This window comes from Panthera leo, chromosome B4, assembly GCF_018350215.1.
Source record: "Panthera leo isolate Ple1 chromosome B4, P.leo_Ple1_pat1.1, whole genome shotgun sequence".
Lineage (NCBI taxonomy): Eukaryota > Metazoa > Chordata > Mammalia > Carnivora > Felidae > Panthera > Panthera leo.
Genome location: NC_056685.1, coordinates 131,101,136 through 131,126,596, shown reverse-complemented (window position 1 = coordinate 131,126,596; position 25,461 = coordinate 131,101,136). Strand labels below are relative to the sequence as shown.

The window sequence follows — 25,461 nt, the reverse complement described above, 5'->3', positions numbered from 1 at the left end:
TCTCCCCTCTGACCCTGTCCCAGGCCAGGTCCCCCTCTCTTTCACCAGGATTCACATCTCAGCCTCCTAACTGGCCTCCCTGTGTCCGGTCTCTTCCAGCACCTCCCTCCTTCCTAGCCCAGCAAGCATCTTCCATCATGCTTTGAGCATGAACTTAAAAAAAAAAAAAAAAAAAAAAAAAAAAAAAAAAAAAAGAAAGAAAGAAAGAAAGAAAGAAAGAAAGAAAGAAAGAAAAGTCTAACCAAAAAAGAAAAGTCTAACACTTCCTCCTTCTTAAAGCTTCTCCATGATTCATTGTCCTTGGGATCGAGCCCCTGCCAACCTTTCTAGGGTCACTCTGGCCCCTCCCCTGTTCTCCATAAGTCCAAAATATCTTGCATTCATTCCAAATATCTTACACTTCTCCCCAATTCTCCATATGCTTTCTTCTCCCTGAACTGTTATTCATATATCTCTTTTTTCTTCAGTTACCACTAGGCCACTTTTTCCTCTATTCAGACCTTTCTGTTTAAGGTTTGACCCAAATATCCCCTCCACTGGGAAGCCCTCCTTGATTGCCCCAGCACAGCTCCCTTTGCCGAGCAACCTCAGTCCCTGGTGCACAGGATCATTTCCTAAGAGCCTTGTAGGTGCCAGACTGACCCCACATCACATCAACATATTAAAAAGTACCCCCCAAGGGGCACCTGGGTGGCTCAGTCAGTTAAAACGTCTGACTACAGCTCAGGTCATGATCTCGTGGTTCGTGAGTTCGAGCCCCACATCAGGCTCCGGGCTGTGGAGGCTGCTTCGGTTTCTGTGTCTCCCTCTCTCTCTCTCTCTGCCCCTTCCCTGCTCTCTCGCTCTCTCTCTCTCAGAAAATGAATAAAACATTAAACAACTTAAAAAAATAAATAAAATAAAATAAAATAAAAAGTACCCCCAAGGGGCACCTGGGTGGCTCCGTTGGTTAAGCATCTGACTTCGGCTCAGGTCACGATCTCACAGTTTGTGAGTTCAAGCCCTGCCTCGGGCTCTGTGCTGACACCTTGGAGCCTGGAGCCTGCTTCAGATTCTGTGTCTCCCTATCTCTTCCTCTCCTGCTTGCACTCTGTCTCTCTCTTTCAAAAATAAACGTTAAAAATAAAGTAAAGTAAATACATACATAAGCATTTAAAACAAAAAAATTTTTTAGGACCCACATCACATACTAAGAACAATTGTTTGGGTACAAATAAGTTTCAAGAGATTTTTGTGATTTTTCGTGTGACATTTTAATTAATTTCTACTGTGCTGTTTTCTTTGCTTATTTTGAAGCTGGTGCTTTTTGGCGTTAGTTCTCAAACATTTTTGTGGGGTGATCAAAAGCCTCCGGGCCCTGGGCCCTGAACTCCCCCTGCCAAAGGTTAAGAAGAATGCACCCAGAGCTGGCCACTGTTGGAGCAAGTTAGGTGTTTATCGACCTAGCTCCTCTGGCGGACCAAGGGGCCACAGGAACCAGTGCCTGACTCCTCTCTGTGTCCCTGGGGGCCAACAGCCAGCCAGCACAGGGCGGTGCTCAGGCACCGTCCATAGGATGAATAAATTCAGGAATTTCCCCTAAAAATCTTTCTTCGTTATGAATCTACCATAATGCAGCTTGTATTTATTTACGTATCTGTCGATTGTGTCCCTACGAAGTATTTCTACAATTTATGTCCATCGTCTCCAAAGATCTCTGTTCGCACACACCGCTTTTTGGTTTTTAATGTTGATTTATTTTTCGAGAGAGAGAGAGAGAGACGGACAGACAGAGAGGGCAAGCATGAGCCGGGGAGGGGCACAGAGAGAGGGAGACCCAGAATCCGAAGCGGGCTCCGGGCGGTCCGCACCAGCCCGACGCGGGGCTCGAACCCACGAACCGCGAGATCGTGACCTGAGCCGAAGTCGGACGCTTCACCGACTGAGCCACCCGGGCGCCCCTCATCACACCATTCAAGTGCTCCGTGTGTATGCGGTCAAGAGCCTCCTATGTGCCCACGCGCCACCTCTCCTGATCCTCAGGATGACTTCGCGAGGTAGATCCCATTGTCATTTCACAGGTCATAAAACTGAGGCGCAGGGCAGGGGACGAGCTGGCAAGTTAAGAGGTCGCCGGAGTGAGGAAATGACGAACGATAGACTCAACACCCCTCCCCTGCCGCTCGCAGATCCCACTGCCAGCCATCACTCCTCGCCTGCTCCCCATCCGTCCCTCTGCTTCCAGGCAAGATGCAGACCCCTCCCCTGCACCAAATGCACCATCGTGCCAGCCGTGGGGCTGTCTGAGCGCTCCGCCCCCTCCCACCAACGCTTCCTGAGCACCTACGACGTGCCAAGCACCGTGCAGAGAACCGGCACTAAAATCAAGAATGCCAAGGTCACCTGGCTGTGAGCTCCTGAAGGGCAGAGGCTGAGCCCAGAGCAGAGGGACGGCAGGGCCTCACTAGCCCACCCTCTGCTTCGAGGATGTTGGAGGATGTCACTTGCAAACACCCGCCACCTCTCAAGCCAGGCAGGGAGCCCCTGGGCCGCCCCGTCTCTCACCCCTGTTGAGTGTGGGTGCAGCAGCCTCTGTGCCGGGGGCACCGGCCACCCTCGACCCCTACACGGCATTTGTCGAAGGACACAGAGACGGGCCTGGTCCACCCGCCACCCTCTTCCTGGAGTCTCTAGGCCAGGGGGGGTCCCAAATTGACCCTCCTGAAAAGTCCCCAAATATAGAGCACTTTTCAGTTGGCAGGAGGCGTTACCTCCTTTCTTTCAGCCGATGGGATGTTCCCATCCCAGGTGTGGGTGAGGAATCATTCAGGTCCCCTTGGCTCCTAGAGGCAGAGTTCAGGCCGGGACCCAGGAGTCCCCCAGCATCTCAGAAAGGCCCCTCTCTCTCCGAAAACTCAGCTCCCTGTATGTGCTCTAAGAGGGTTGGACCGGACAACCTCTAAGACCCCTTCAGGCTTCAACATGGCCCAAAGCCTGCCTGGTGAGGGAGGCTGGCCAGTTACAGAGGAGGAAACTAAGGCCCAGATCTTTCCAGGCCCCCGACGGCACGCTGGTGGTGCCCAGTGCCTGCACCCTGTCCCCGCACTGCTCCGTCGGGGAGAAAGACAGCACAACCCTCCGGGAAGGGCAGGGCGAGTCACCAGGTGTGGAAGCGAGACCGACACCAGCGATGGGATTCCTCAAACCCACCCAAGGGGGCACGGGCTGCCAGGCACAGATTCAGACAGCGACACAGCACACACAGGGTGCCTTTCGGCCCGAGGTCAGTGGCAATGCCCACACCTCCAGTAGTAAGGATCAACACAATAAAAACGGCAACACACTCAGCGGCTTGGCCTTTCAGCTCAGCGGCCTGGAAGGGCCTTGGGGGGCCAGAGTCAGGGCACGGGGCCGAGAGGTGACCCAGAGGGACGCAGGTGCCTGCCAGGGGCCTCAGCTGGCTCGTGTGTAAAACCAGGAATGTGACCGAGAGCTTCACCAAGGCCCTTCCTTAGGCCGGGACATTCAAGATGTCTCCAGAGACCGGCCGACCTCCCCCCCCAGGCCACTGCTGAGGCTGCCGAGGTGGGGGGCTGTGCCCCTGTGGCTGCTGACATGCCCTAGGGCCTCCCACGTGCAGGCAGCTGAAGGTGCCTGCGGTCCCTTGGCAGGAATGCGTCTGAGCTGAACCTGGAGCCACGCCACGGACCCTGGGACACAGGGTACAGCTCAGGAGCCCAAGCTGGCACTCCACAGTGCCGGCCGCAGGGCTGTTCCTACAGGGAACAGTAAGGACCCCTAGGCAAAGATGGGGACAGACGAGGGGCACCCGGGAGAGCAGGCCTGTCACCCGCCCTGACAGGCCCACAGCCTGGGCTGGGCACCAGGCCTCAGGGGAGACAGTCACATGGGGGCGGAGGGTGTAGCCATCCCGGGAAAGCGGGAAGGCAGAAGGAGGAGACCCTTGGTGAGGGAATGACAGGAGGGGTCCCCATCCCAAGTGGGAACAGGGCTCCATCTGTGATGAAAAGCAGAACTCCTATCTTAGGGCCGCGGGCCCACCCGCCAGGGCGGACCCTGATGTCCTTCCTTTGACATCTCTGCCTCAGGCCTCTCCCCACACCACCCCCACCAGTAACTCTCTCTCTCTCTCTCTCTCTCTCTCTCTCTCTCTCTCTCTCTCGCATTCCTCTGGGAGCTGATCAGGGCTTGAATGACACCCCAGATGACTCTTTGCTATTAATTCCCACACACAGAATGGGCTCCTTGTTCTCCTCTCCCGGAGGAATAGCCGTGGCCAAAGCCATCCCAAGAGTTCCTGACTTAACCCTTCTCCCGGCTGCTCCCCCGCGTGTCCCCACACCCAGGGCCACGGGGCCGGCGGGAGGCGGGATGCAGAGAGGGAGTCTGGGAAAAACAGGGACGCCTCCGGCCCAGAGGTCCTGGAATGAAATCCCCAGAACAGGCCAGTAGGACCACCCAACCTCCCCAGGGATCCTGACCCTAACTCCTCGCCTGAGGCTCTCAGCCCGGCCCTGGTGGCCAGAAGGCCTCACGACCCAAGTGTGGGAGGCCCAGTGCCTTTGGCCTCGCCAGGGCCGGCCTGATGCCTCTGGACCCCAGGGAGGCCCCTTCACGGGGCAGCTGGCAGGCTCAGCCCTCGGCCCTGCCTTGGCCCTGAGGGGGTTAACAGGACTGGAGGCAGGACGCCACCTGACAAGGCAGGTCACTGACAGAGACAAGAGGTGCGTGGCCTTTTGAGCCTTTTGAGTCTGGAGACGGAGGAGGAGCTGGTCTATTGAGTCAAAGTACACCCTGTCTTCTTCGCCTGTCCCCACCCCTCCAGCGTGGACAATGGGAGCCAGAAGAGCCTCAGAGGTGATCGAGGCCAGTCACTCCCTGCTCAGATGGGGAAACTGAGGCCCAGATCGCGTGGCCTCCGTCCCTCCACAAGGTAGTGGCACTCAAGTCAGGACTCAAGTCCCTAGCTTCTAAATCGAGACCCTTTCTCCTTCTCTATCCCCTCCATTCCCACTTTCCCCCCTCTCCCTGCCACTGACCCTCTTCTGCACGCCTGCTGTGTGACCTCGAGCGCCATCACCTTGGCTCTCTGGGGGGTGGAAAGCTCGTGCGTGAAGGGGGCATAAACACCTGCTTTACAGTCAGGTCAGGGCCTCTTGCCCCAGAACAAGGTACAAATCCCCGCTGCAGCTCAGTGAGGACCGCCCCAGAAAGACATGAACCCATCCTGCCACCTCTGCCTCCCTCCGTCCCCCCCAGACAGGGCTGTGGGAGGGTGGGGAGGCAGGGAATAGGAAGAGGGGGTCGAGGTGCTGGGCACAGGCCCCAGGGAGCAGCAGGGCAGCCAGTGCATGGAGGTGGCCAGGGCCAGGCGGCCTGGGGAGCGGCAAGCGGAAACATGGCCTGGAGCCAGGCCGGCAGGACCTAGAAGGTCAGGGCGGGCGGCCCGGGGCCCTGAGACCCAAGGGCCGCTCTGCACTTGTGTGCACACGTCTTGGTTCCTCTAAGTTGTCACCTCTGACATCTCCCTCGTTTTCCTGGGGCCCTCCGCCCCCTGGCAGCCTCCCCAGATTTCCAGGTAGATGGGGCCAGGGCAGGTGAAGGATGGCCAGGGGAGTGGGGGGAGGGAGGGGCAGAAAAGAGGAGGAAGAGAAAGCAATGGAGACAGAGGAGGAAATCAAGGCCGAGAATAAGACTAGAGGCAGAGACAGGCGTGGAAAAAAGAGAGTAAGCAAAGTCTGGATGAAGACAAGGGGAAGGGAGGAGGAAGGGGGCCCTCCCAGGCTCCCCTGAAGCTCTGGCAGGTCCCCGCAACCCCCACCCAGCCCCTGCTCCCTGCGAACACCGCGCTCAGCGGAAGGACCACGGGGCTTGGCGCACAGCAGGGAGGAGGGCACCACAGAAGCCCAGAGGGACAGCCTGGCCCGGGGGGGTGGGCATTGTGAGACTGGGGAGGGGGGGGACCCAGAGACCATCTATTCCCCTAGTTCCCCCACCAGCTGTACCACAATCACATGGGGCTTTTAAACAGAGATTCCCCAGGGTGCCCGGGGGGCTCCATCGGTTAAGGGTCCCACTCTTGGTTTCAGCTCGGGTCATGATCTCACGGTGTCATGAGTTCAAGCCCCACGTCGGGCTCTGTGCTGGCAACTCGAAGCCTGCTTGGGACTCTCTCTCTCTCTCTCTCTCTCTCTCTCCCTTGTCCCCTCCCCCACCTGTGCTGTCTCTGTCTCTCTCTAAATAAACAAATGAACTTAAAAATAAAAAGAGTCCCACCTAAGACTATGACTTGGAATGGGACCTGGGAATCTGTATTTACAACTAGCTCTCCCATGAGCTGGCAGCGACACGTGGCCCAGATGTGGGCCATGCGGACAGATGAGGGGGACGCTGATGGCCACACAACAATCCCCTACAAGGCCAAGCCTCGCAATGAGGCCCCCCAGGTCCTAGCCCCGGGGGCTGCAGGGTGTGGGTCCCACAAGGTGCCAGGCACGTGGGAAGGGCTTAAGGGGACAGTGCCCCCTTCCTTTCCCTCTGTCCCTCTAGCCTCAAGGCCAGGGCCCAGCTTTTCAGGGGCTGCCAGGTCAGTCGCCATCCTGAGGCCCAGAAAATGAATGGGAAAGAGGAAGGCGTTGGGCCAGAATAGGATTTCTGTCCCCCCTTCCCCCGCCCCCGTCCCCCTAGTGCCAAGGCCTGGGGCTGCGAGCTCTAGCCAGAGATGGGGGCGGAGGGCGGGGCAGGAGGGAGGAGGGGAAGACCCCCTTGCTTCCTGCCCTCCCCCCCCACCTCTTTCCCTTGGCCTCCTCGGACTCGGGGCTGGGTCCCCTGGGGCGATGGTGTCTGAAGCTGACAGATCTGCCCCTGTCCTTCCTGCCTGCTGGGGGAAGGGGTGGAGCTGGCTGAGGAGCTGGCTGAGATCCCCCTTCCCTAGGTCCTCGGGGGCTTGGCGACTCACTGAACCCAGCCCGTCCCTCCAGCGGCCACAGTTGCAGGAGAAGGAAGAACCCGGACTGGGAATCAGGCCACCTGCCTCTCCTGCCTCCATCCCATGAGAGACCTTGGACCAGTCTCCTCCCTCTCACCCTCAGATCCAGCCTCCTTCCTTGCTCTCTTCACCTCTCCAGGCCTCCCACCCCTTCCTCTACCGGCCCTTTCCCTTCATTCATTCATTCATTCATTCATTTGCCCATTCGTTCATCGGGCACTCAGCCGATCGCCAGGGATTCCCAGAGGTGACATCCTTGTGGGAAGACCATGAATAACTAATCTCACAATAAACACAACATCGTAAATTGCAGGGAGTGCTATAAAGGAAAAGGCCGGACTGCTGTCTGGGAATAACCGACTCTGGAGAATCAGGAGGTGTCTCTAGATACGGCCTTTAGGCTGAGCCCCCAGGAGGAGCCAAGCGGGGCGACGGTGGACGCGTGTCCACTGGAGGGAGGACATTTGCGGGCGCTCGGCAGCCGCTCTGGCTAGAGTTTCGGGACGAGCGTGGGGCGAGGACACGAGGGCCAGGCTGAAGGTCCGGGATTTGGATCCTAAGAACCGTGAGCAGGAAATACTTACCTGATCCGTCTGTGATCGGAAGTATTATTTCCCTACGTGCACGGGTGTCTGCCCCATCTGTGTGCTTTAGGCCAAATAAGCAAACAGCTGACTGTGGCGTGAACTTGTGGGGCTGATGGGGATGGTGTGACCAGGCCTGGGGAGAGGAGAGTAGCACAGGGGGTCCGGCGGGTTCTCTGCCTGGTCAGGGGGGTTCGACAAGCGCTGATGGGGTGCCGGCTGTACGCACGTCCAGGCCCTGAGCAGCTGCCCCCGGGGAGATAAAACCAGATCGGGGCCTTTTCCTATTATAGAACGCCCAACCCCCCGCTAGGAAATCTGAAAGAGCCCCCAGGGATCTGAGGCCAGCTCTCTCACTGTGCAGAGGAAGGGACACGCACGCCCAGAGAGGGCCACCGATTGCCCCCAGGTCACACAGCAAGAGTCTGGACCCTCGGCAGGGCTGGGAGCAGCAACTCCCACTGCACCTGCCAAAGCGGAGATTGTTCCACTCCGGGTTCTGGCCCCAAACGGGAGACGTTCAAACTCTCTGACTTCTCAACCTGCCACCCGGTAGGGAGGCAAGACAGACAAAAATCCCCACGTCCGGCAGCCTCGCGGATACATTACACTTTCTGCTTGAACCGGAGCTCCTGGACACGTGAGCACACCCCCAGGGTTGTGCCTGAGCCCCTTGCTTTCATCGCGGTTAAGTACGTCTCCTCCCCCTAGAAAGGGAAGAGGTTTTCCTGAGCGTATTATCTCCAAGGCATTATCATACCCAATACGGTAGCCATCCAATCTGAAAAACGCTGGACACCAACCAGCCGATGAAAGAAGGTCATGACCGTGTCTGCCTTTTGTCTCAGGCACCGTGCAAGGTCTTTGCTATTTCTCATTGGGTTATTTTGTTTGTTTGTTTTGTTTTCATCTTTGCGACATTCCCAGGAAGCGAGAATTGGTATCCTCCCCTGACGGAGGAAGACATTGGTTACAGAGATGCGTACGCGGCCCAATCCCACAGCAGATTAGTGGGGCACGACTAGATTTGAACCCTGGCCTCTCTGGCTCCAGATCTCAAGTTCATCACTCAGTTCCCTTGTCATTGTAAAGTGACATCCGTGGGGCGCCTGCGACTTCGGCTCAGGTCATGATCTCGCGGTTCGTGAGTTCGAGCCCCGCGTCGGCTCTGTGCTGACAGCTCGGAGCCTGGAACCTGCTTCGGATTCTGTGTCTCCTTTTCTCTCTGGCCCTCCCCTGCTCGCACACTCTCTCTCTCAAAAATAAACACTGAAATAAGTAAATAAAGTGACATCCTCAAGGGGTAAAGTAACCTTGTGGAGAGGCCCCTTTGGGCTCATGCAAACACTGAAATCCCCCTGGATCACCCTGTTTTCACTTTCAGAGGACAGAGGGGAACTTTGCAAGAGCAGAGACGCGCTCACAATACCAAGCTCAAATGGGTGACCGTGCCTTCCTTCACGCCCAGCCCGGTCCCCTGTCCCTCGGTATCCATAGCCCCGGTCCCTGGTAATGCCCTGGATGACGGAGCGAAATGACAGGGGAGCGGGCATGGGCAGACAGTCACCTCCGAAACTGGGCAATCTGGACAAGCCGCTGCCCAAGTGACGGAAGCTCAAAGACCCTCGTTAGCCCACGTGGCCCACCTTGCTCTGACAGTAACAGCCCCCTCCGGGTCAATCCCAGGGTCCCTGCTGAAAAAAAAGCCACACTCGGCCCTCCCCCACCCTTCCTTTCTTTCCTCCACCTTCCCCACTCCGCTCCCGTCATCCTCACTCGTGTCTGTGCCTTGTTGCCCTAATACGGATGGGTGACCCAACTCCCTGCTCATTGACAACCTCCCCGATGACAAGCTGAGCATTCACAGACAGCAGAGCCTGGCCTAGGGGGTGGCTGGTCGGGAAACCCGGGGCACAAAGTCATGGCAGAGAGGTCATGTTCCAAGACCAAACGGCCATGTGGCCTCAGCCAGTCCCAGCCAATCCCTTCCCTTTCTGCTCTTGCTCAGTGGGATGATGATCCTCCCCGTGTTGCCTCCCGTGGCCAGGGGCTGATGGGAGAATGTCCAGGAACAGCAACAGCACTTGGATGGGAAAAGAAGCAATGACTCCTATCAAACCCAAGGTCAATGGACAGCCACCCTCCCAGGGCGGGTCCCTGGATGCTGATAACAATACCTGCCATTTACTGAGCCCTGTAACGTGCCAGGCACTACCCTAAATGCTTACATACATCATCCGGTTTAGCCCTCCCCACACCACCGAGACCCAGAGATGTTAAAGTCGTTTGCCACAGACACACAGCTAATCAGTGGGGGTGCGGGGATTCAAACCCGGAGCCCGTCTGACTCAAGAGCACCACGTGTGGCTGCCGGCGTAAGTTCAGCTACCGGGAGTCGTTGATTCATTTGTATCACTGTGGGCCTTCCACGTGCCAGGCATCGTGGTCCACACCCCAGCAGGGACAGTGTCCTGCTGGAAAGGTGAGAGAGGCCGGGGCCAGGCCAACAGGCAAGGTATCCGGAGCAAAGGCTTGGCCTGCTGGGGCCTGGGCCATGGGGCGGGGGGTGGGGAGAGTGCACATGGCAGAGGGGTCGGGGATAAGTATTTTAAGCAAAGCCCCACTTCTTAACTGCAGAACTTAGAGCTCTTGACCCCCCTACCAGGCCCTGCGTCTCTAAAAAGAGGACGTGGAAATCAGTGCTTGTTTGCACACCAAACGGTCCTTTCAAAAAACGCCGATCCGGGTCTGAGGCACACCAAGTCGTGGAAACATTGGGTCACGCGTTGGCCTCTTGTTTTGAAATACAATTCATGGGCTATCAAATCTGGAAACGCCCTCCGCGAAAACCTAGTCTGCCCCTCATTTTATGGATGGGGAAACTGAGGCCAGGAGAGGGCAGGGGTGGCCGAAGCAACAAAGGGCCTCCATAGCCCGTGTGGGACTTGAGCCCAGCCCTCGGGGGTCCTCGTCGCCCGCACAGCCGTGGAGGCTCTCGGCTGTGCCAAGGAGCCAGGTTTGCGTGTAGGCCTCTCCCATCAAACTCTGAGCTCCCGTGCCCCCTACAGAGAGTACGTTCTCGAAAGTTCACCTTAGCCTGAGAGATTCAGGGCAGACACCAGGAAGGGCTTTCTAAGCAGCTAGCTGGGTCTGGAGGACAGGAACAAGCAGTCCCTTTCTTGGAAGGCTACTGAGAAGAGGGCAGAAGCCAGTCGGTCCCCTCCAGCCTATCTCTTCCTCCTCGGAACCCTGACAGCCACTCAACTCAAGAAAGACTCCCTGAGGTCATGCTGGGCCTTGGGGAAGGGGGCGGGCTGCGAGCAGGAGCAGTGACAGGGAGTGCAGAGAAAGTGCGAAGGCCCTTCGGGGCCGGAGGGGGTGGGTGGGAGGAGGCCGGGGAGGGCACAACTGGCCTGTGGCCGCACCTGGGGCCTAGTGGCAGGAGGGCAGAGTGGTCAGAGGCCGGGCTCAGGAGGTAAACCGCAGGTACCAGCACATTCCCTCCCATCACTAGCTGGGTGAGGTCGGGCCTGTCAATGAACCTCCTGTGCCTCAGTTTCCTTCCCCCAAGGAGAATACCAAAAGCGTCTACTCCCTGGGTTGCCGAGACAACAGAAGCGCTCAGAGCTGGCCTGGCCCCAGGCAGGCCCGGGCAGGGTGGGCACAGGGTAGGGGAGGCCCACCCCCCCCCACCCCCCGTGGAGCTTACCACGCACCCCCCTGGTCTGACGCTGGGGTTCAAAGGGCAGATTATAAACTCCTAAAGGCAAGTAAGTCCACAGGGGCAGCTCAGCGAACACCCGTGCACTTGAACTGACGCGAGCACGGCCCCCTCCTGCCAGCACATAAATCGCTACGGCACACCAAACACAAACACTGAGCTAGGCACGCGCGTGCACGTATGTATCGTTATTCAATTCTCCCATCCTCTTGGGGACGCAGCGACGTATAATATCAGCATTTTGCACAGGCGAAGACCGAGGCCTGAGAAGTCAACTGGCATAAATTGCCCAAGGCCACGTGGATGCTAATGGCAGGACTTCCTGACTCCAAGTCCGGTGCTCCTTCCGCGCCACTCCAAACCGAGAACAACACCGCCTGTCCAGAGGTGGTGGGAGCATAAAAAATGCTCCAGGGAGCTCCCATACTCCTCATGCACTCACCCAGACAGAATAAGCTTCTGAACCGACTCGCGGCCATACCCTTGACCCCTGACCTGTGACCCCCTGAGCCCTCCCTCTCCCCGGTGCGTAGCTCCTCCCCTGCCACATCCCCCAACTCCCCACCCAGCCCAGTGGGACTGCACTTCTGGCCTCTAGCTCTGGGGTCCAGAGCCCTGGCTCCCTCCCCTCTCCCTGGAGATTTCAGGCCCTGCAGGGGGTCACGACAGCCTTAGGGTTCCAGAGACCCAGTGAAGGACAGCAAGGGTCAGGGAGTTCGCAAAGCAAACACGTCTGGATTCCCCACCCCTGATTCGGAATTAGCCAGTCTGGGGTGAGATCCAGGCTTCTGTATTATTATTGTTGTTTTTTTTTAAATTTCACACATGATTCTAAAGTTCAGCGAGAATTAGGACCAATTCTCTAGACAACTGCCTGGGAGCTGGTCAGAAAGGCAGACTCTCAGGTCCCATCCCAGACCTGAAGGATGGGAGCCTCCGGACCAAGCAGGTGCCTAAAGGTGGTAGAGTGCTTTCCCCAGTGTCCCCTCTTCTGGTCCTCAGTCGGGAAGGGTCTCATGCCCACCTGGGGAAACTGAGGTCGGAGCAGAGCCTCGACCTGACTGGCACCACCCCTCGCCCCTGCACAGCCCCTGCCCCACCAAAGGGCAGATCTCGCCTGAATCTCCACCATTACACTCGCAGGGCGGGCCCCTCTCTGTTGGGGACAGAGGGCAGGCCACAGAGCCCACCGGCCACCACACCTCAGTGAGGACGGGCAGGCTCGATGGGGGTGTGGCTGTTCTGCCAGGGGCAGAGGCCAGGGGTCTTCATCCAGGATCCCTACCCCCTCTCCCAACTCCCTGCTCTCCAGGGATGGCTACGGGGCCTTTGCCCTCTGCTGGGAAAGCTGGGCCCCTGGGGCCTGGGATGGGATGGAGGGGGTCCCAGTTGCCAGCACTGGGGTCGTCACAGCAGGGGGGGTCCCCCCAGGCCCACAGCTCTGGGCACCCTTCCCTGCACCCCTGTAGGCCCACCTGCCTCACCCAGCACCTCTCGGCAGAAAGCCCGAGCACAGCACTGAGGAAACAGGAGGAGAGGGGGAGAGAGACAGAGAGACGGAGGGAGACAGAGGGAGGGGGAGAGAGAGGCCCCCTCTGTCCAGTGTGGCTCCTCAGTAGACCCAGAGCGCCCACTGCTACCCCACCCCCATCCTGGCACAGATGGGCCACGGAGAGTGAGGGAGGAGGCGGGGAGCCGGAGAGGGGCGCTGTGGGACCCCACACCCGGCTTTCTACCCTGGGCCCTCTCCCGCCACAGCCGCCCCTCCCGCCCCAGGGGGTCTCAGGCCAAATGGCAGACGCGGGAAGCAGGGAAGTCCTTCCCTCTTAGAGGAGGAACCGAGGACGGAAGGATGAGTGGGGACCCACCGGGATCGAGAGATGCCGGGCAGGCGGGCAGCGGGCAGCCAGCAGCGAGTGTCGGAGACTGCTGCGGGCAGCTGGACGCGACCGGCTGGATGAGCGTCCCTCCGTCCCTCTGTCCATCCAGGGCGGCTCCTCTCTGGGCGGTTCTGAGGCCGGGCGGGCGCTGTTAAAAAGCTTTTTATGTGTGTGTGTGTTAATCACATGATTGCCGTTCACCTGTATTTCGAACAAAGACAGCTCACTGTTTCAAGGCCCCGAACAAGAGTCTGGGCACAGGGAAGAGAAGGGAGGCGGGGGGAGGAGGGTTGGCAGCGCTGGGGGTGGCGTCGAGGAAAACTGGGGGGAGATTGTCCAAGGCCGGCAAGCGAGAGAAAGAGAAAACCCTTATCAAACTCCTAATTCACTGGGCTCCGAGGCCCCAGACACACTGGCCCGATTGTCTGGCTGGTTGTGTGTGCGAGCATGTGTGTGTGTGTGTGTGTGTGTTCCAATGTCCGCTCCCCCCACCCCCAACATGCCTTTGCCTCGTGTGACTACCTCATTGTGTCCCATTACCCACCCCCCCCCACCCCCTTGGCCTTTCCCAAGCATGAGGCCTTGCCTAGACCCCCTTTGCAGCCCCACTCCAGACAAGACTCCCTTGGGGTGGGCCTAGGGCCTGGCCCAGCCACTGAGCTCAGAACTGCACGTGGCCGCCAGCATGGCCCGGGCTCTATCCGCCGCTCCATGTATACCCACACCTCTGCCTCGACACCCACCCTTTGAGAAGAGAGAGGGGCTGTGGCCTTCGGGGGAGGGACCTAGGAAAGAGGAGAGGAACAGGAGCCTTGGGTGATGGGCCGGAAGGAAAGTAAAAGGAGGGAGGTCACCCCACTGGGGAGGTGGCTGGGGACAGAAGTGGGCAGAGAGGTGGGAGAGGGAGGCAGGGCACCTCCCCACCCTTCGGGCGTGGGGTGGAGGGGTGGGGGACTAACCGGGGGCCGAGACCCCCCCCCCCAAACACACACCAAGAGAGCATGAACTCCAGCGTGGAGGGAGTTGGGGCCCAGGAAGTGGGGCCCCAGACGCCTTTCAGACCTACTTGGAGTGGACCCCCAGCCCAGCCCCCTGGCCAGCCTCCTGGGAACTTGAGTCCTGCCTCTGTACCTGAGCCAGCCCGGCCCTTACATGTGCTGGGTGTCTGGTGAGAAGGGCCCAGGGGTGGAGCAGGGGCCTCTGCCCTGGGCAGGGGGTGGGGGTGGGGGGCCCAGCTGCCCTACCTCACCAGGTATGGGCCTGCATGCTCTGTCTCTTGCCATATGAGCTGAGGCAGAGGGCAGCCTAGGCGGGGGCGGGAGGCAGGTGAGGCAGGCTGAGAAGCCACGTCTGGCCGCCGTAGGCACTCTCCGTGTAAGATGTCTTAAAGGAAGCGACACGGGCCAGCCGAGTTCACACGTCGACAGAAAGTTCACCGGCGTTCTCACGCAGCCCCCATCCTTTGCCACCTGCCCATCCCACTGCCTGAGGTGGAGGCTGGGGGTCCCCGTTGGCAGAGGGTAAGGGGTCCTGCAAGCAATCGGTTCTGACCCTGCCCACCTACATCCCTTGGCTTTCCTGGCCTGACCACCCCCCGTTCCTCCATCTCCCTAAGTCCAGGCCCCAAGACGGGCCTGGGACAGCAGCGCCTGGAGCTGGGGTGGGGGGGCCTGGCGGAGGAGCCCTGAGTGTTGGGGATGAAGGACAGCGCTGGAGGCTCCACCTTCTGCCCTTCCCTCCCTCCCCTCCCCCTCCCCCTCTCCCCCTCCTTCCTTCCCAGCCCTCCGCAGCAGCTCAGTGCTCAGTCAGTCTCAGGCTGTCCGGCCAGGGTGGTTGGTGGTGAGGATTCAGGCTCCGTCCTGACGAGGCCGCGGCCTGAGGCTCAGGGCCCCCCAGCCCCTCCCTCCCAGCCCACCAGCGTCACCCCCCAGCCCCGAGCTGGACCGCACACCTTGGGACACGGTTTTCCACTTCCTAAGGACGAGCCCCAGACTGGAGGAGAGGTCCGAGGAGGTGAGTGAGTGCACAGCCCGCTCCTCCGCTCCTGCCTTCCTGGGCCCGGGCCTGGGCCCCTGCGGGGTCGGGCTGGGTGGGGAGTGACTGACATCCGTATCTGCCCCCCACCCGGCTCCTCTAGACTCCATCGGGGGGCAGGCAGAAGGCAAGCCGGAAAGGTGAGAGAAAAGGTGGGAAATTCCAGGAGCCAGGATTAGAGCAGAATAAAGAGTCCGTTTTTCTTCCTTTCCATCAACAAACCTCCACCCAAAAGGAGGTTTAAAAAAACCCAAACCCACCCACACCAAGAGACGGTTGGGACCAGGTGGTGGGAAGGCGAGGAGGGCGGGCGCTAGGAGGCCGAGCCCGGGGCTGGCATGTGCGCGGGCCCCAGGGGCTCCGGCGGGTGCAGGGGGAGCAGGGCGGGCGCCACCTCGGGGCTGTGCCCGCGTCGCGTCTCGGGGCCGCCGTCGGGGCTGCGCGTCCCGCCGCTCCATCGCTCCCTCCTTCCCGTCCAGGTGGGCGTTGGACTCTTCGCCAGGACCCCGGCGGCGGGCCCCGGGGAGGCGGCCGAGGCGGCGGCGGCCGGGGGCGACATGGCGGAGGAGCAGGACCTGTCCGAGGTGGAGCTGAGCCCCGTGGGCTCCGAGGAGCCCCGCTGCCTGTCCCCAGGGAGCGCGCCCTCGCTGGGGCCCGACGGCGGCGGCGGCGGCGGCGGCGGCGGCGGCGGCGGCGGCGGCGGATCGGGCCTGCGAGCCAGCCCGGGGCCCGGCGAGCTGGGCAAGGTCAAGAAGGAGCAGCAGGACGGCGAGGCGGACGATGACAAGTTCCCCGTGTGCATCCGCGAGGCGGTCAGCCAGGTGCTGAGCGGCTACGACTGGACGCTGGTGCCCATGCCCGTGCGCGTCAACGGCGCCAGCAAGAGCAAACCGCACGTCAAGCGGCCCATGAACGCCTTCATGGTGTGGGCGCAGGCGGCGCGCAGGAAGCTGGCCGACCAGTACCCGCACCTGCACAACGCCGAGCTCAGCAAGACGCTGGGCAAGCTGTGGAGGTGAGCGCCCTCGACTCGCCTCCGGGGAGCTCCCGCGGGCCCCCTGGCTGCGGGTGGATTCAGGCTGGACGGGCACTGCCCGGGCCCCGCTCCCGGTGGGGGGGTGGGGGGGTGGGGGGAGCCACCGCTTTGATGGGCCTGGAAGACCAGGTGTGGGCTTCGGGCCCGCCCTTCCCCCACGACTACCCCCTTGGGGTGGCGCTGGCTTAGAACTCTTGCGGCCTAGGCACGGCTCCCCACCTGGGGCAGCGGGCTAGAGGGCGCCCCCTCGTGGCTGGAATTCTGTCGGGTGGTGGGCGCAGCGTCTGCGCTTCTCCCTGGGGGAGTGAAGGCCAGGGGTTGGGAAGGATCCCGAGCGGCCCACACCAAAGGCCTTCACTCATGGCTTTCCCGCAGGCACAGCACACTCAGCGGTGCCACGGCCACCAGTCCCAGTGGTCAGGGGGATGCCCGAGGAATGCTTGGGGAAAGAGCCGAAGGCCTGGCTGGAGAGGCAGGGAAACTGAGGCAGCCAGCTGGAGCATGAGGGGGCAGCTCAAGAAAACAAGGAATTCGGACAGGAGTCTTTGAAAGAGTGAGGGACGAAGAACCACCAAGGATCTGTCACTGCAGGATCCCGTCCCGTCCCAGCTACCTTCACGGTGCCTTCCTAATCCTCTCCTCCTTCAGGCTGGGGAGGGGAGGAGGGGGGGGCTCTTCATTCCCTAGGAAAGGGGACACACAGAAAGAAGTCTCCCCTCCCACCTTGTCCCAGAGCTGCCAGGCCTGCCTCTCCCTCCCTCCCTCCCCCCCTCCCTCTCCCAGTCCGGCCGCCATCTTCTTCTCCAGGGCCCCACCCAGCATTGAGTAACCTCCTACCCCTTCAGCCCCAGAGCTGGCGCTGAGAGCCCTACCCAGGAGGAAACCCTGGCCCCTTCCTACCCAGGGTCCCTCAGAGTCCCAGGTTCCCTGGGGCCGAACCTCTGGGGAAGAACATGCCCCCCAAGGAGGAAGTCGGGGCCCCCCTCAGCTCAGGTCTGGGGCTCACCCCGGCCCCTTGGGATATGTTGAGCAGGGCAGCAACCCCCGACCTCAGGCATCCCAGGCAGCTCAGAAAAAGAACAGGGGCTCCGGGAGGTACGAGCCCGCAGAGGCCACCTGATTCCCCACGACGCTGCCCGAGAGACAGGCCCACAAAGGCAAAGGGATCGCAAAGGCCGCATCACAGCTGGTGGCAGAGCAGGGCCAAACCCAGGTCCCCTGATTCTTCATCTGGAGGTCTTCCCCCACACTGTCCTTGGTGACAGTGGCGGGTTACCCCTTCACTCTAAGGTGTGGTCAGGAGTGAGGCGGACAGGCAGAGATGGGGAGGGCAGGAGCGAGGCGCACCTGAGTTTCAGAAAGTCCGGGCTTCTCAGGGGAGCCTGCCTCCCTCCTGCTGCTGCCGTCCCCATGCTGGCCCCAGCATCATGGAAGGGCCTAGAAGGCCAAAGGTCGAAGAGGGCCCCCAAGAGACCGAGAGGGATTCACATCCAGTCCCATGGCCCTGTCCTTGGCCACGTGTTTGCTGACGGCCTGGTAGTCCTTCACCTCCCCGTCTCCGCCCTCGGCGCTCTGTTCATCCTGGGCAGGCAGGCCCTGGGCTTAGTGGCCAGCCTGCTGTGTGGACCCAGAGGCTCCAGCTCTGCCCAAGGTCCATCCGCACCCAGGTAGGGCTCAGCCCGGGGCCAGTTTGGTACAGAGAAGAGCAAATGAGAGCCAGAGAGCCAGGAGGGAGACAGGCAGGCAGACGAGCAGGCCCTGGGGATTGTGAACAGACCACGGCACCGGCCCAGTGATAACATCAAAGCAAGGATGGACCCCCACGTCTCCCTCACCCCTTGCGAAGGATTTAAGACTGGACCTTCCATCGTCCCTGTCCCCGTTCCCCCAGACCAGAGCCCTGGGCTCGGGCTCCCTCAGGAAGACTGGTTTCTGGCCATCATCGATTGGCCTCCAGGGCCACGCTAGGGTCGGGCAATCAGGAAAGCAGGCACTGTTTGCCCAGGACCCAGCCCCAGGGGGCAGGAGGGTGGCTGGACGCTGACAAGGATCCAAGGCCATGCCCACGCCCAGCGGGCTACCAGGATCCTGGCTGAGGGGTCCTGAGAGGCATCTAAAGATGGGCTGGGCTGGGCTGGCCAGTCCCTCCAGGGGCTCCTCCTGGAAGCCCTCCCAGGATCATGACTCCCAGGCCATCAGGAAGGGGGATGGTTAGACAGAACTGGGAAACGGGGGCCCTACACCCGAAAACAGCAAGACATGCAGACAGACCGTGTGGGGTGCTGGAAGTAGGTTGGGGTCAGACACACCAGCGTCCAGGTCCTGGCTCCTAAGTGGCGACGTGAGCTCCGACAGTCGAGCTAACCTTCCGTGTGCGCCTGGGAAAGTCTTGTTAGATACCCATCGCGTGGTGACGGTTGTATATGGGTTGATTTGTCTGGAGAGAATAGAGTCAGGAGACTAGAAAGGGGGTCACAGGCTGGAGCCTCTCCTGACCCCCAAGCCCACAGGCCCCTTCCCTAACAGGAGAGCAGCAGTGAGTGCCCCACTTTGGGAGCCCCCCACCCATTGGCCGGGGTTTCCAGTTTTCCGGGGGTGGGGGAGAACCAGTCTACCCTCCATATCCTCTATTCCAAACTTTGAACACGTAGAAGACAGAGGCCGGGTGCCAAATGAGGATGGGGTTTGCAGTTAGAGCTGTGGGCACCGCTGGGGCCTGGGAGGGGGGCCATGCCCAGTGAGGCTGGTGTTGGGGTCAAGATTAGATTTGAGAGGGTTTACAGGGTGGGGCCGGATGATGGGCCTGGGGTTAGGAGGGAGTGAACAGAATTGAGGTCAGTGTGAGGTTGGGGTTGGAGCCATCCGACAACCGCGTGGGGGTGGGGAGGACTGAAAGTGCGGATTCTGTCAAGGTGAGGGTACTGCTGGGACCCCGCGTGGGAGGCGACCGTGAGCGCGGTACTGGAAGCTTCCCTCTCTTCTGGCCTGTGCCCCCGCTCCGTGCCCCCTGCCATTTTCTTGCTGAGTCACGCCCAGTTGCCAGCTACACAGAGGGCACAAGGAAGAGTTGGGTGGGACAGGAAGCTCAGGGTCCCCAGCCTTTCCGGAGCCTCCGCGCTGGGGTCTTGGGCCTGCTCTGCGCCCTCTAGTACCGCTGTCTCCCCGCCCCCAACACGCACACCCCCTTCGGGCCCGCCCCACCCACTCCGCCGGCCCAGCCTCCCAGGGGCCCCGGCCTGGGGCTGCAGCCCACTCTCTGACCCCTGGGGCGCTAGCCTGGGGTCTCCATCCCATCACTCAGTCGGAGGGACCCTTGGCGAAAGCTGGGCTACGCTAGGCTGGGTGCCGGCCGCCTGGGGGGAGGGGGGCAGCCGGGGAAGCTAAGCCGCACAGGAATGCCGCCACCGGCTAGGAGGTGCCTGGTATGACCACCCCCTCCCATCCTGGGCAGGAGGGCTCGGCTTCTGCTGACTGGGGGAAGAGAGCACCCACTGGGGAGGGGGTGGGCAGCTGGAGAGGCCCTTTGGGCAGAGGGACAGAGCCGCGCCCACAAAGTCCCTCCTGTGTAGGACTCAGGAGTCCGTCCTTTCCCCTCCACTCCCTCTGCAAGGTACCCTGTCCTGCCCTCCTCACCCTGGGGCATCGGAGCCTTAAACATCACCCCCTCCACCGTCCTCCAGCCCGGGCCCCGAGGCTGGAGCTGGGAGGGCAGGGGCACTGCCTTCAAGGCTTTCCTCCAAGCTTGGTCTCAGACTGGGGAGAGGGTCTGTTTGCCTCTGTCCCAGGGTCTGGGGAGACAGTCTAGCTTCCTCTACCCTCTGTCACCCCCTGGACAAGGAGATAGGATCTCCCCCAGGAGGCAGTGACCCCACAGAGGGAAGGGGGCTCACGTCCTGCCCCTCCAGCCACACCACACTGGAATTCACAAAATGAGCACTCCAGAGTTGAGAGGGCCTACCCCCAGCATTGGCACGGCACCTGTTCCTCAAGGTGCCCACCCTCCCCTCCCCCAGGCCCAGTGCAGAGTGCTTCACGCACACTACCTTGGCCAATCCCACACCCAGGGAGGTAGGCTTTATCATCCTCATTTGATAGGAAGAAACTGAGACTCAGAGAAGTGACAGGAAGAAACGAAGGCTCAGAGAAGCGATTTGTCCGCGGTCACACGCTAGCAGGTAGCAGAGTCTGGGCTCTTCCCCCGCACTCTGCTGCTTCTCGGCTCGGCTCGCATACCTCCAGCTCCAGGGAGCCCACCCCCTAAGGAGGCAGCCAGTGTTCTACCCGCGGACAGCTTTGATGACGAGAAAGTTTTTCCTTTCCTTGACCTGAGCGAAGCTCTGCGTCCCTCAGATGCTCTATGCCTACCGCTAACTCCATCATCGGGGGGCTGCCAGAAGCAGCAGCCTGATCCCGCTCTCACACCTCTCTCGCACCAAAGCTCCTGAGTTTAGGGACAGAGATCACAGCCTTCTGAGCCTGTGGTTCCTTGGGCCTCACATCTTCCAGACTGTAAATCAAAGAACCGGGCCCTGCCCGCCGGGCTCCCCATCCAGGGACCTCATTTCTTCCAGGGTAGATACTCACTCTGGCCCCTCTGCTGTCTCCCCCAACTGTACTGCCCCAGGCTGCTGAACGAGAGTGACAAGCGCCCCTTCATTGAAGAAGCCGAGCGGCTCCGGATGCAGCACAAAAAGGACCACCCGGACTACAAGTACCAGCCCCGGAGGCGGAAGAATGGGAAGGCGGCCCAGGGGGAGTCAGAGTGTCCCGGCGGCGAGGCCGAGCAGGGTGGGGCCGCCGCCATCCAGGCCCATTACAAGAGCGCCCACCTGGACCACCGGCACCCGGGAGAGGGCTCCCCCATGTCAGACGGGAACCCTGAACACCCCTCAGGTGAGCGCTGGGCTGATGATGAGCTTTGGGTGGGGACAGCCTGGGCGCTGGGGAGGGGCGAAGGCTGGCCGTCGTGAGACTCTGATGACCCACAACCGCCCTGGGCGCTGGGGAGGCTCTCGGCGCTGTGCAGTTCGTTGCCCCAGCTGGGGTGCAGGGGCCCAGAGGGACCTCAGTGGGAGCTGAGGCGCCAGAGGAAGTGGCTGGGCAAGATGGCTCTGGCTGATGGAAGAGGGCGCTGCTGCTGCTGAGCCAAGAGGCCAGTTAAGGAGGCCGGGGAGGCGCGGGGGTGAGTTACAGCAGGGAAAGCAGAGACAGGATGCTTCTGAGAAATGGGAGATCAGATGGAGGCGAGACCCTTGCCTCTTTCCCACCTCTCAGTCTGATGGGGGAGCCACGGCATGGGATGTTGAGATCGTGCCACGGAGGAACAGACATAGGGCCATCTTGTTTCATCTCCATTAGCGCAAGTAAGGCTGACATTAACTGAGCACCTGCTCGGGGTGCACCAGGCATCCCGCTAATTGCCATACTGAGTATTAACTCAGTCACTCCAAACTGTGATTAGGGCAGCCGCGCCGCCTGGGCTCAGAAGCCTGCGTGAGCACAGCTCTACCTTCAGAAGACACACCTGGCGTCCCCCTTTGTGCCCGGCCTGGGAGCAGACGCCAGGGGCATCAACAAGAGAAGCCACCACGGTCCCTGGCGGTGGGAGTGCCCACAGTCCAGAGGGAGGGGCAGGGATGAAAACTAATGAGTGAAGAAGACACAAGTGTGCGTGAAGCCAGAGCCTCCCAGAAGGAGGCCGCGTCTGAGCCGCTTGCCGTCATCTCTGTTTTACTGATAAGGCAGTAGGTCAGAGACGGTAGGCATTTCCCCAGAATCGCACAGTGACAGAGCCAGGATGCAAACCCAGGCGGTGTCTCAAAATCCAGAGCGCTTGGCCGGGGCACGACTTGGCATTGCCTCTGGTCTGAAGTGGTGGGAGAGGGGGGGAGAGACACAGAAATGCCCTCAAGGAGCCCCTGGCCTCGTAGACTGTGGACGTGTTCTCTCTCTGAGGGGATCCCCCACACACATATACTTTACTTCAGAGACTCAGGGACACACACACACACACACACACACACACACACACACACACACCAGAAGACCCCGAACCAGGTACAGAACCACCACCCCAGGCTATAACTGTGGGCATGGGCTTTTTTTTCTCCAAGGCACAGCTCAGCTACCCCTCCTCCGTGAGACCTTCCCCAAGTCCCCAGGGCAGGTGGGGGGTGGGGGTGGCACCTTCCTCTAGTCTCCTGAGCCCTCTGCATACCCTGTAACTTCTGATGCTGCCCTCCACTACTGTGCGCGTCTCTGGATCTCCCCCAAGACTCTGAGCTTAGGAAGAGAGGATCCACTTGATTTACGTTTGTATGCCCTGTGCCTGGCACGCTGCCCGCCCCCCCACCCCCCCGCCCTGAGCTGGCTTTGGCCAGGAGGGATGGGGCCGGAGGGGACACATGGCTGTTTGGGGGCCAGGGGTGGGGGTGGACGGTGGGGGAGGGGGCCCAGGCAAGCTAGCAAAAGTGAAGCAGTCAAGAGCGATGAGGGCAGGAGAGGTCGGCACCAAGGAGAGCAGCTGGCAGAAGCCAGGCATGCGCAGAAGAGAACAGACAAGTGCAGACCAAGGGCCAGACCCGTCGGGGTCGACAGCGAAGGGGCAGTGGAGCAGGGCGGGGAGCCGACATCAGCCGATATGAGGAAGAACTCCCCAACAGAGAGGGCTTTTCAAAACGCAGCAAGCCTCTCCAGGACATGGGTGACGGAGGGAGCCCCCGCTCTGGGCGGGAGGCAGGACACGCCCCTAAGAATGGGGAATTTCAGAGACAACTGGAGACCAGCCCTAGACCATTAAATAAGTGAAATGCCAGCTCGGGCTGCCCAAACACGCAGGACCCACGAGGTCACGCAGTGATCGGTCCTCGGCCTCCTGGAGGCAGCTTTTCTGAAGGTGAGCCATCAGGATCCAGAAGCCTCTGACCCGGCTTCCCGCTTGCTTTCTGTCTCCCTTCCCCCCAGGCCAGAGCCATGGTCCACCTACCCCTCCGACCACCCCAAAGACAGAGCTGCAGTCGGGCAAGGCAGACCCCAAGCGGGATGGGCGCTCCATGGGGGAGGGCGGGAAGCCTCACATCGACTTCGGCAACGTGGACATCGGTGAGATCAGTCACGAGGTAATGTCCAACATGGAGACCTTTGATGTGGCCGAGTTGGACCAGTACCTGCCACCCAACGGGCACCCGGGCCACGTGGGCGGCTACTCGGCAGCCGGCTACGGGCTGGGCAGCGCCCTGGCTGTGGCCAGTGGACACTCCGCCTGGATCTCCAAGCCACCGGGTGTGGCTCTGCCCACGGTCTCGCCACCCGGTGTGGATGCCAAAGCCCAGGTGAAGACGGAGACCGCGGGGCCCCAGGGCCCCCCGCACTACACCGACCAGCCATCCACCTCGCAGATCGCCTACACCTCCCTCAGCCTGCCCCACTACGGCTCTGCCTTCCCCTCCATCTCCCGCCCCCAGTTTGACTACTCTGACCATCAGCCCTCAGGACCCTATTACGGCCATTCAGGCCAGGCCTCTGGCCTCTATTCGGCCTTCTCTTACATGGGGCCCTCGCAGCGGCCCCTCTACACGGCCATCTCTGACCCCAGCCCCTCAGGGCCCCAGTCCCACAGCCCCACGCACTGGGAGCAGCCAGTATACACGACGCTGTCCCGGCCTTAAAGGGGGCCCTGTCATCACCACCCTGCCCGGCCCCTCTGGGTAGCATGCCCCTTCCCCCAGCCTTTGTGCCCTGTTCCTCGCCCATCCCAGACCTGGTGGTGGGCCGTGGAGGAGGGTGCAGAGGCTGACAGCGGAGAGAAGGCTTTCTGTCTGGCTCACTGCCTTTGATGACCCCACCCCGTCCTATCCAGGCTCCAGCCCAGGCAAAGCCCCGGGCTCCTAGGCTGGGCAGAGGAGAAGGAGGTTGATTGTCGCCCCCAGACTGAACGATGAGGGGCCGCACCTTCCCACCCCCCACCCGCCCCCCCGGAATGACCCTCATCCCAGGACCTGAGAAGGACCCACTCTCACCCTCCTCTGGGGGTGGGGGAGGCAGCGGGGCTGGGCAGGAACCGGAGGCCTTGCCGTACCTTGTGCCCATGTTCGCGCTCTCGTGGAGAATGAGGGGTCTGACATAGCCCTTGCCACTGTGCCTAAGATCAAAGCCACCCAGAGACCTGCATGATGCCTGCAGTGGGCTATGTCCGCCGCCGCTTTGAAAGCCTGGGAGGGGAGGGGTCTCAGAGGGAGGTCTCCTTATCCCCTCAGCGCCCCCTCCCCTTCCGGACACAGGCAGGAGTTGGTACAGAGGCCTCGAGATGCAATTCTGTGCCCACCAAACCCCCTTCTTCGTCTAACGGAGAAAGAGGCCCCGGTCCTCCTCCTCCTCCTCCGCCACAGCCTCCCAGACCTGGAGGCACAGCCCAGGTGAGGAGGCAGGGCCCCAGGCAAGGGTTCAGAGACAATTCACAGAGCCTTCCTCCCAGGCTCCCCGCCGCCTCGCCCCTCACCAGGCTCTGCGGTCCCTGCTCTGTCAGCCCCAACTCCTCAGGCTTCCCAGAGTGTTGTAGCTGCTCAGGCCCCGACCCTCAGCTCCGGGAGGAGACGCGGGGCCCGGCGCCCAGGTGGCTGGGAGCAGGCCGAGGACACTAAACTCCCGACATGTACATTCTGCCCTGGCCTTTTGCCCTATGCTTCCCAGTGGTATCTGAATAAAGTATGTAGCTCTGTCTGCCCCCATCTTCCTGTTCTGCAGCCCCCACAGTCCACATGTAACTCATGACTGCCCCCTTTTATTTATCTCAGTAGCTCCCTCTCCCCTCGCCCCCGTCCTAGGTACTCCAGCCCCTATTAACTCTGCATTAAGCCTTCCACATAATAAAGTTAAAGGTTCCGGTTACCTGCTTGGTGGGCCTGACCTGGCCTGTCTCTTGGTTTCTTATCCCTCAACTGGGCTCCCTCAAATGCTCTCTGGAAGTGGCCTAGGGGTGGAATTCAAAGGACAGATCATCCAAAGGACTCCTCTCTCCCCTGAGAAGGAAGGCGGAGGCCAGGCAGGGTATGGGGACGGCCGGCATCCCCGTGGGCTCAGCGTGGAGTTCGGGGTTGAGGCCTCCGCCGGGAGCTCTCCCCCAGCCCAGCTGTGCCCACGCTGCAGGTGGCTCATTTGCCGTTCAGCTGGAACTCAGCAAGAGCACCTTCCAAGGAGCCCCTCTTACTTGCCTGGCAGAG

The 25,461-nt window shown here is 60.9% G+C and overlaps 1 protein-coding gene across 1 annotated transcript; it reads left to right on the top strand.

The window, feature by feature from the left end:
* The first annotated feature begins 15,131 nt into the window (after positions 1-15,131).
* Positions 15,132-24,344, top strand: SOX10 (SRY-box transcription factor 10). The gene is made up of 4 exons (XM_042947774.1): positions 15,132-15,186; positions 15,687-16,222; positions 20,868-21,136; positions 23,207-24,344. Exons 2-4 carry the CDS (start codon positions 15,765-15,767, stop codon positions 23,908-23,910), a joined length of 1,431 nt encoding a protein of 476 aa, XP_042803708.1. The 5' UTR covers positions 15,132-15,186; positions 15,687-15,764; the 3' UTR covers positions 23,911-24,344.
* Positions 24,345-25,461: the final 1,117 nt, after the last annotated feature.

Bases quoted from the DNA above. Each gene is read 5' to 3' on its own strand.
- SOX10 (XM_042947774.1), top strand. From the start codon at position 15,765: ATGGCGGAGGAGCAGGACCTGTCCGAGGTGGAGCTGAGCCCCGTGGGC. The intron at 16,223-20,867 runs GTGAGCGCCCTC...GTACTGCCCCAG, and splicing joins ACGCTGGGCAAGCTGTGGAG to GCTGCTGAACGAGAGTGACA. The intron at 21,137-23,206 runs GTGAGCGCTGGG...CCTTCCCCCCAG, and splicing joins GAACCCTGAACACCCCTCAG to GCCAGAGCCATGGTCCACCT.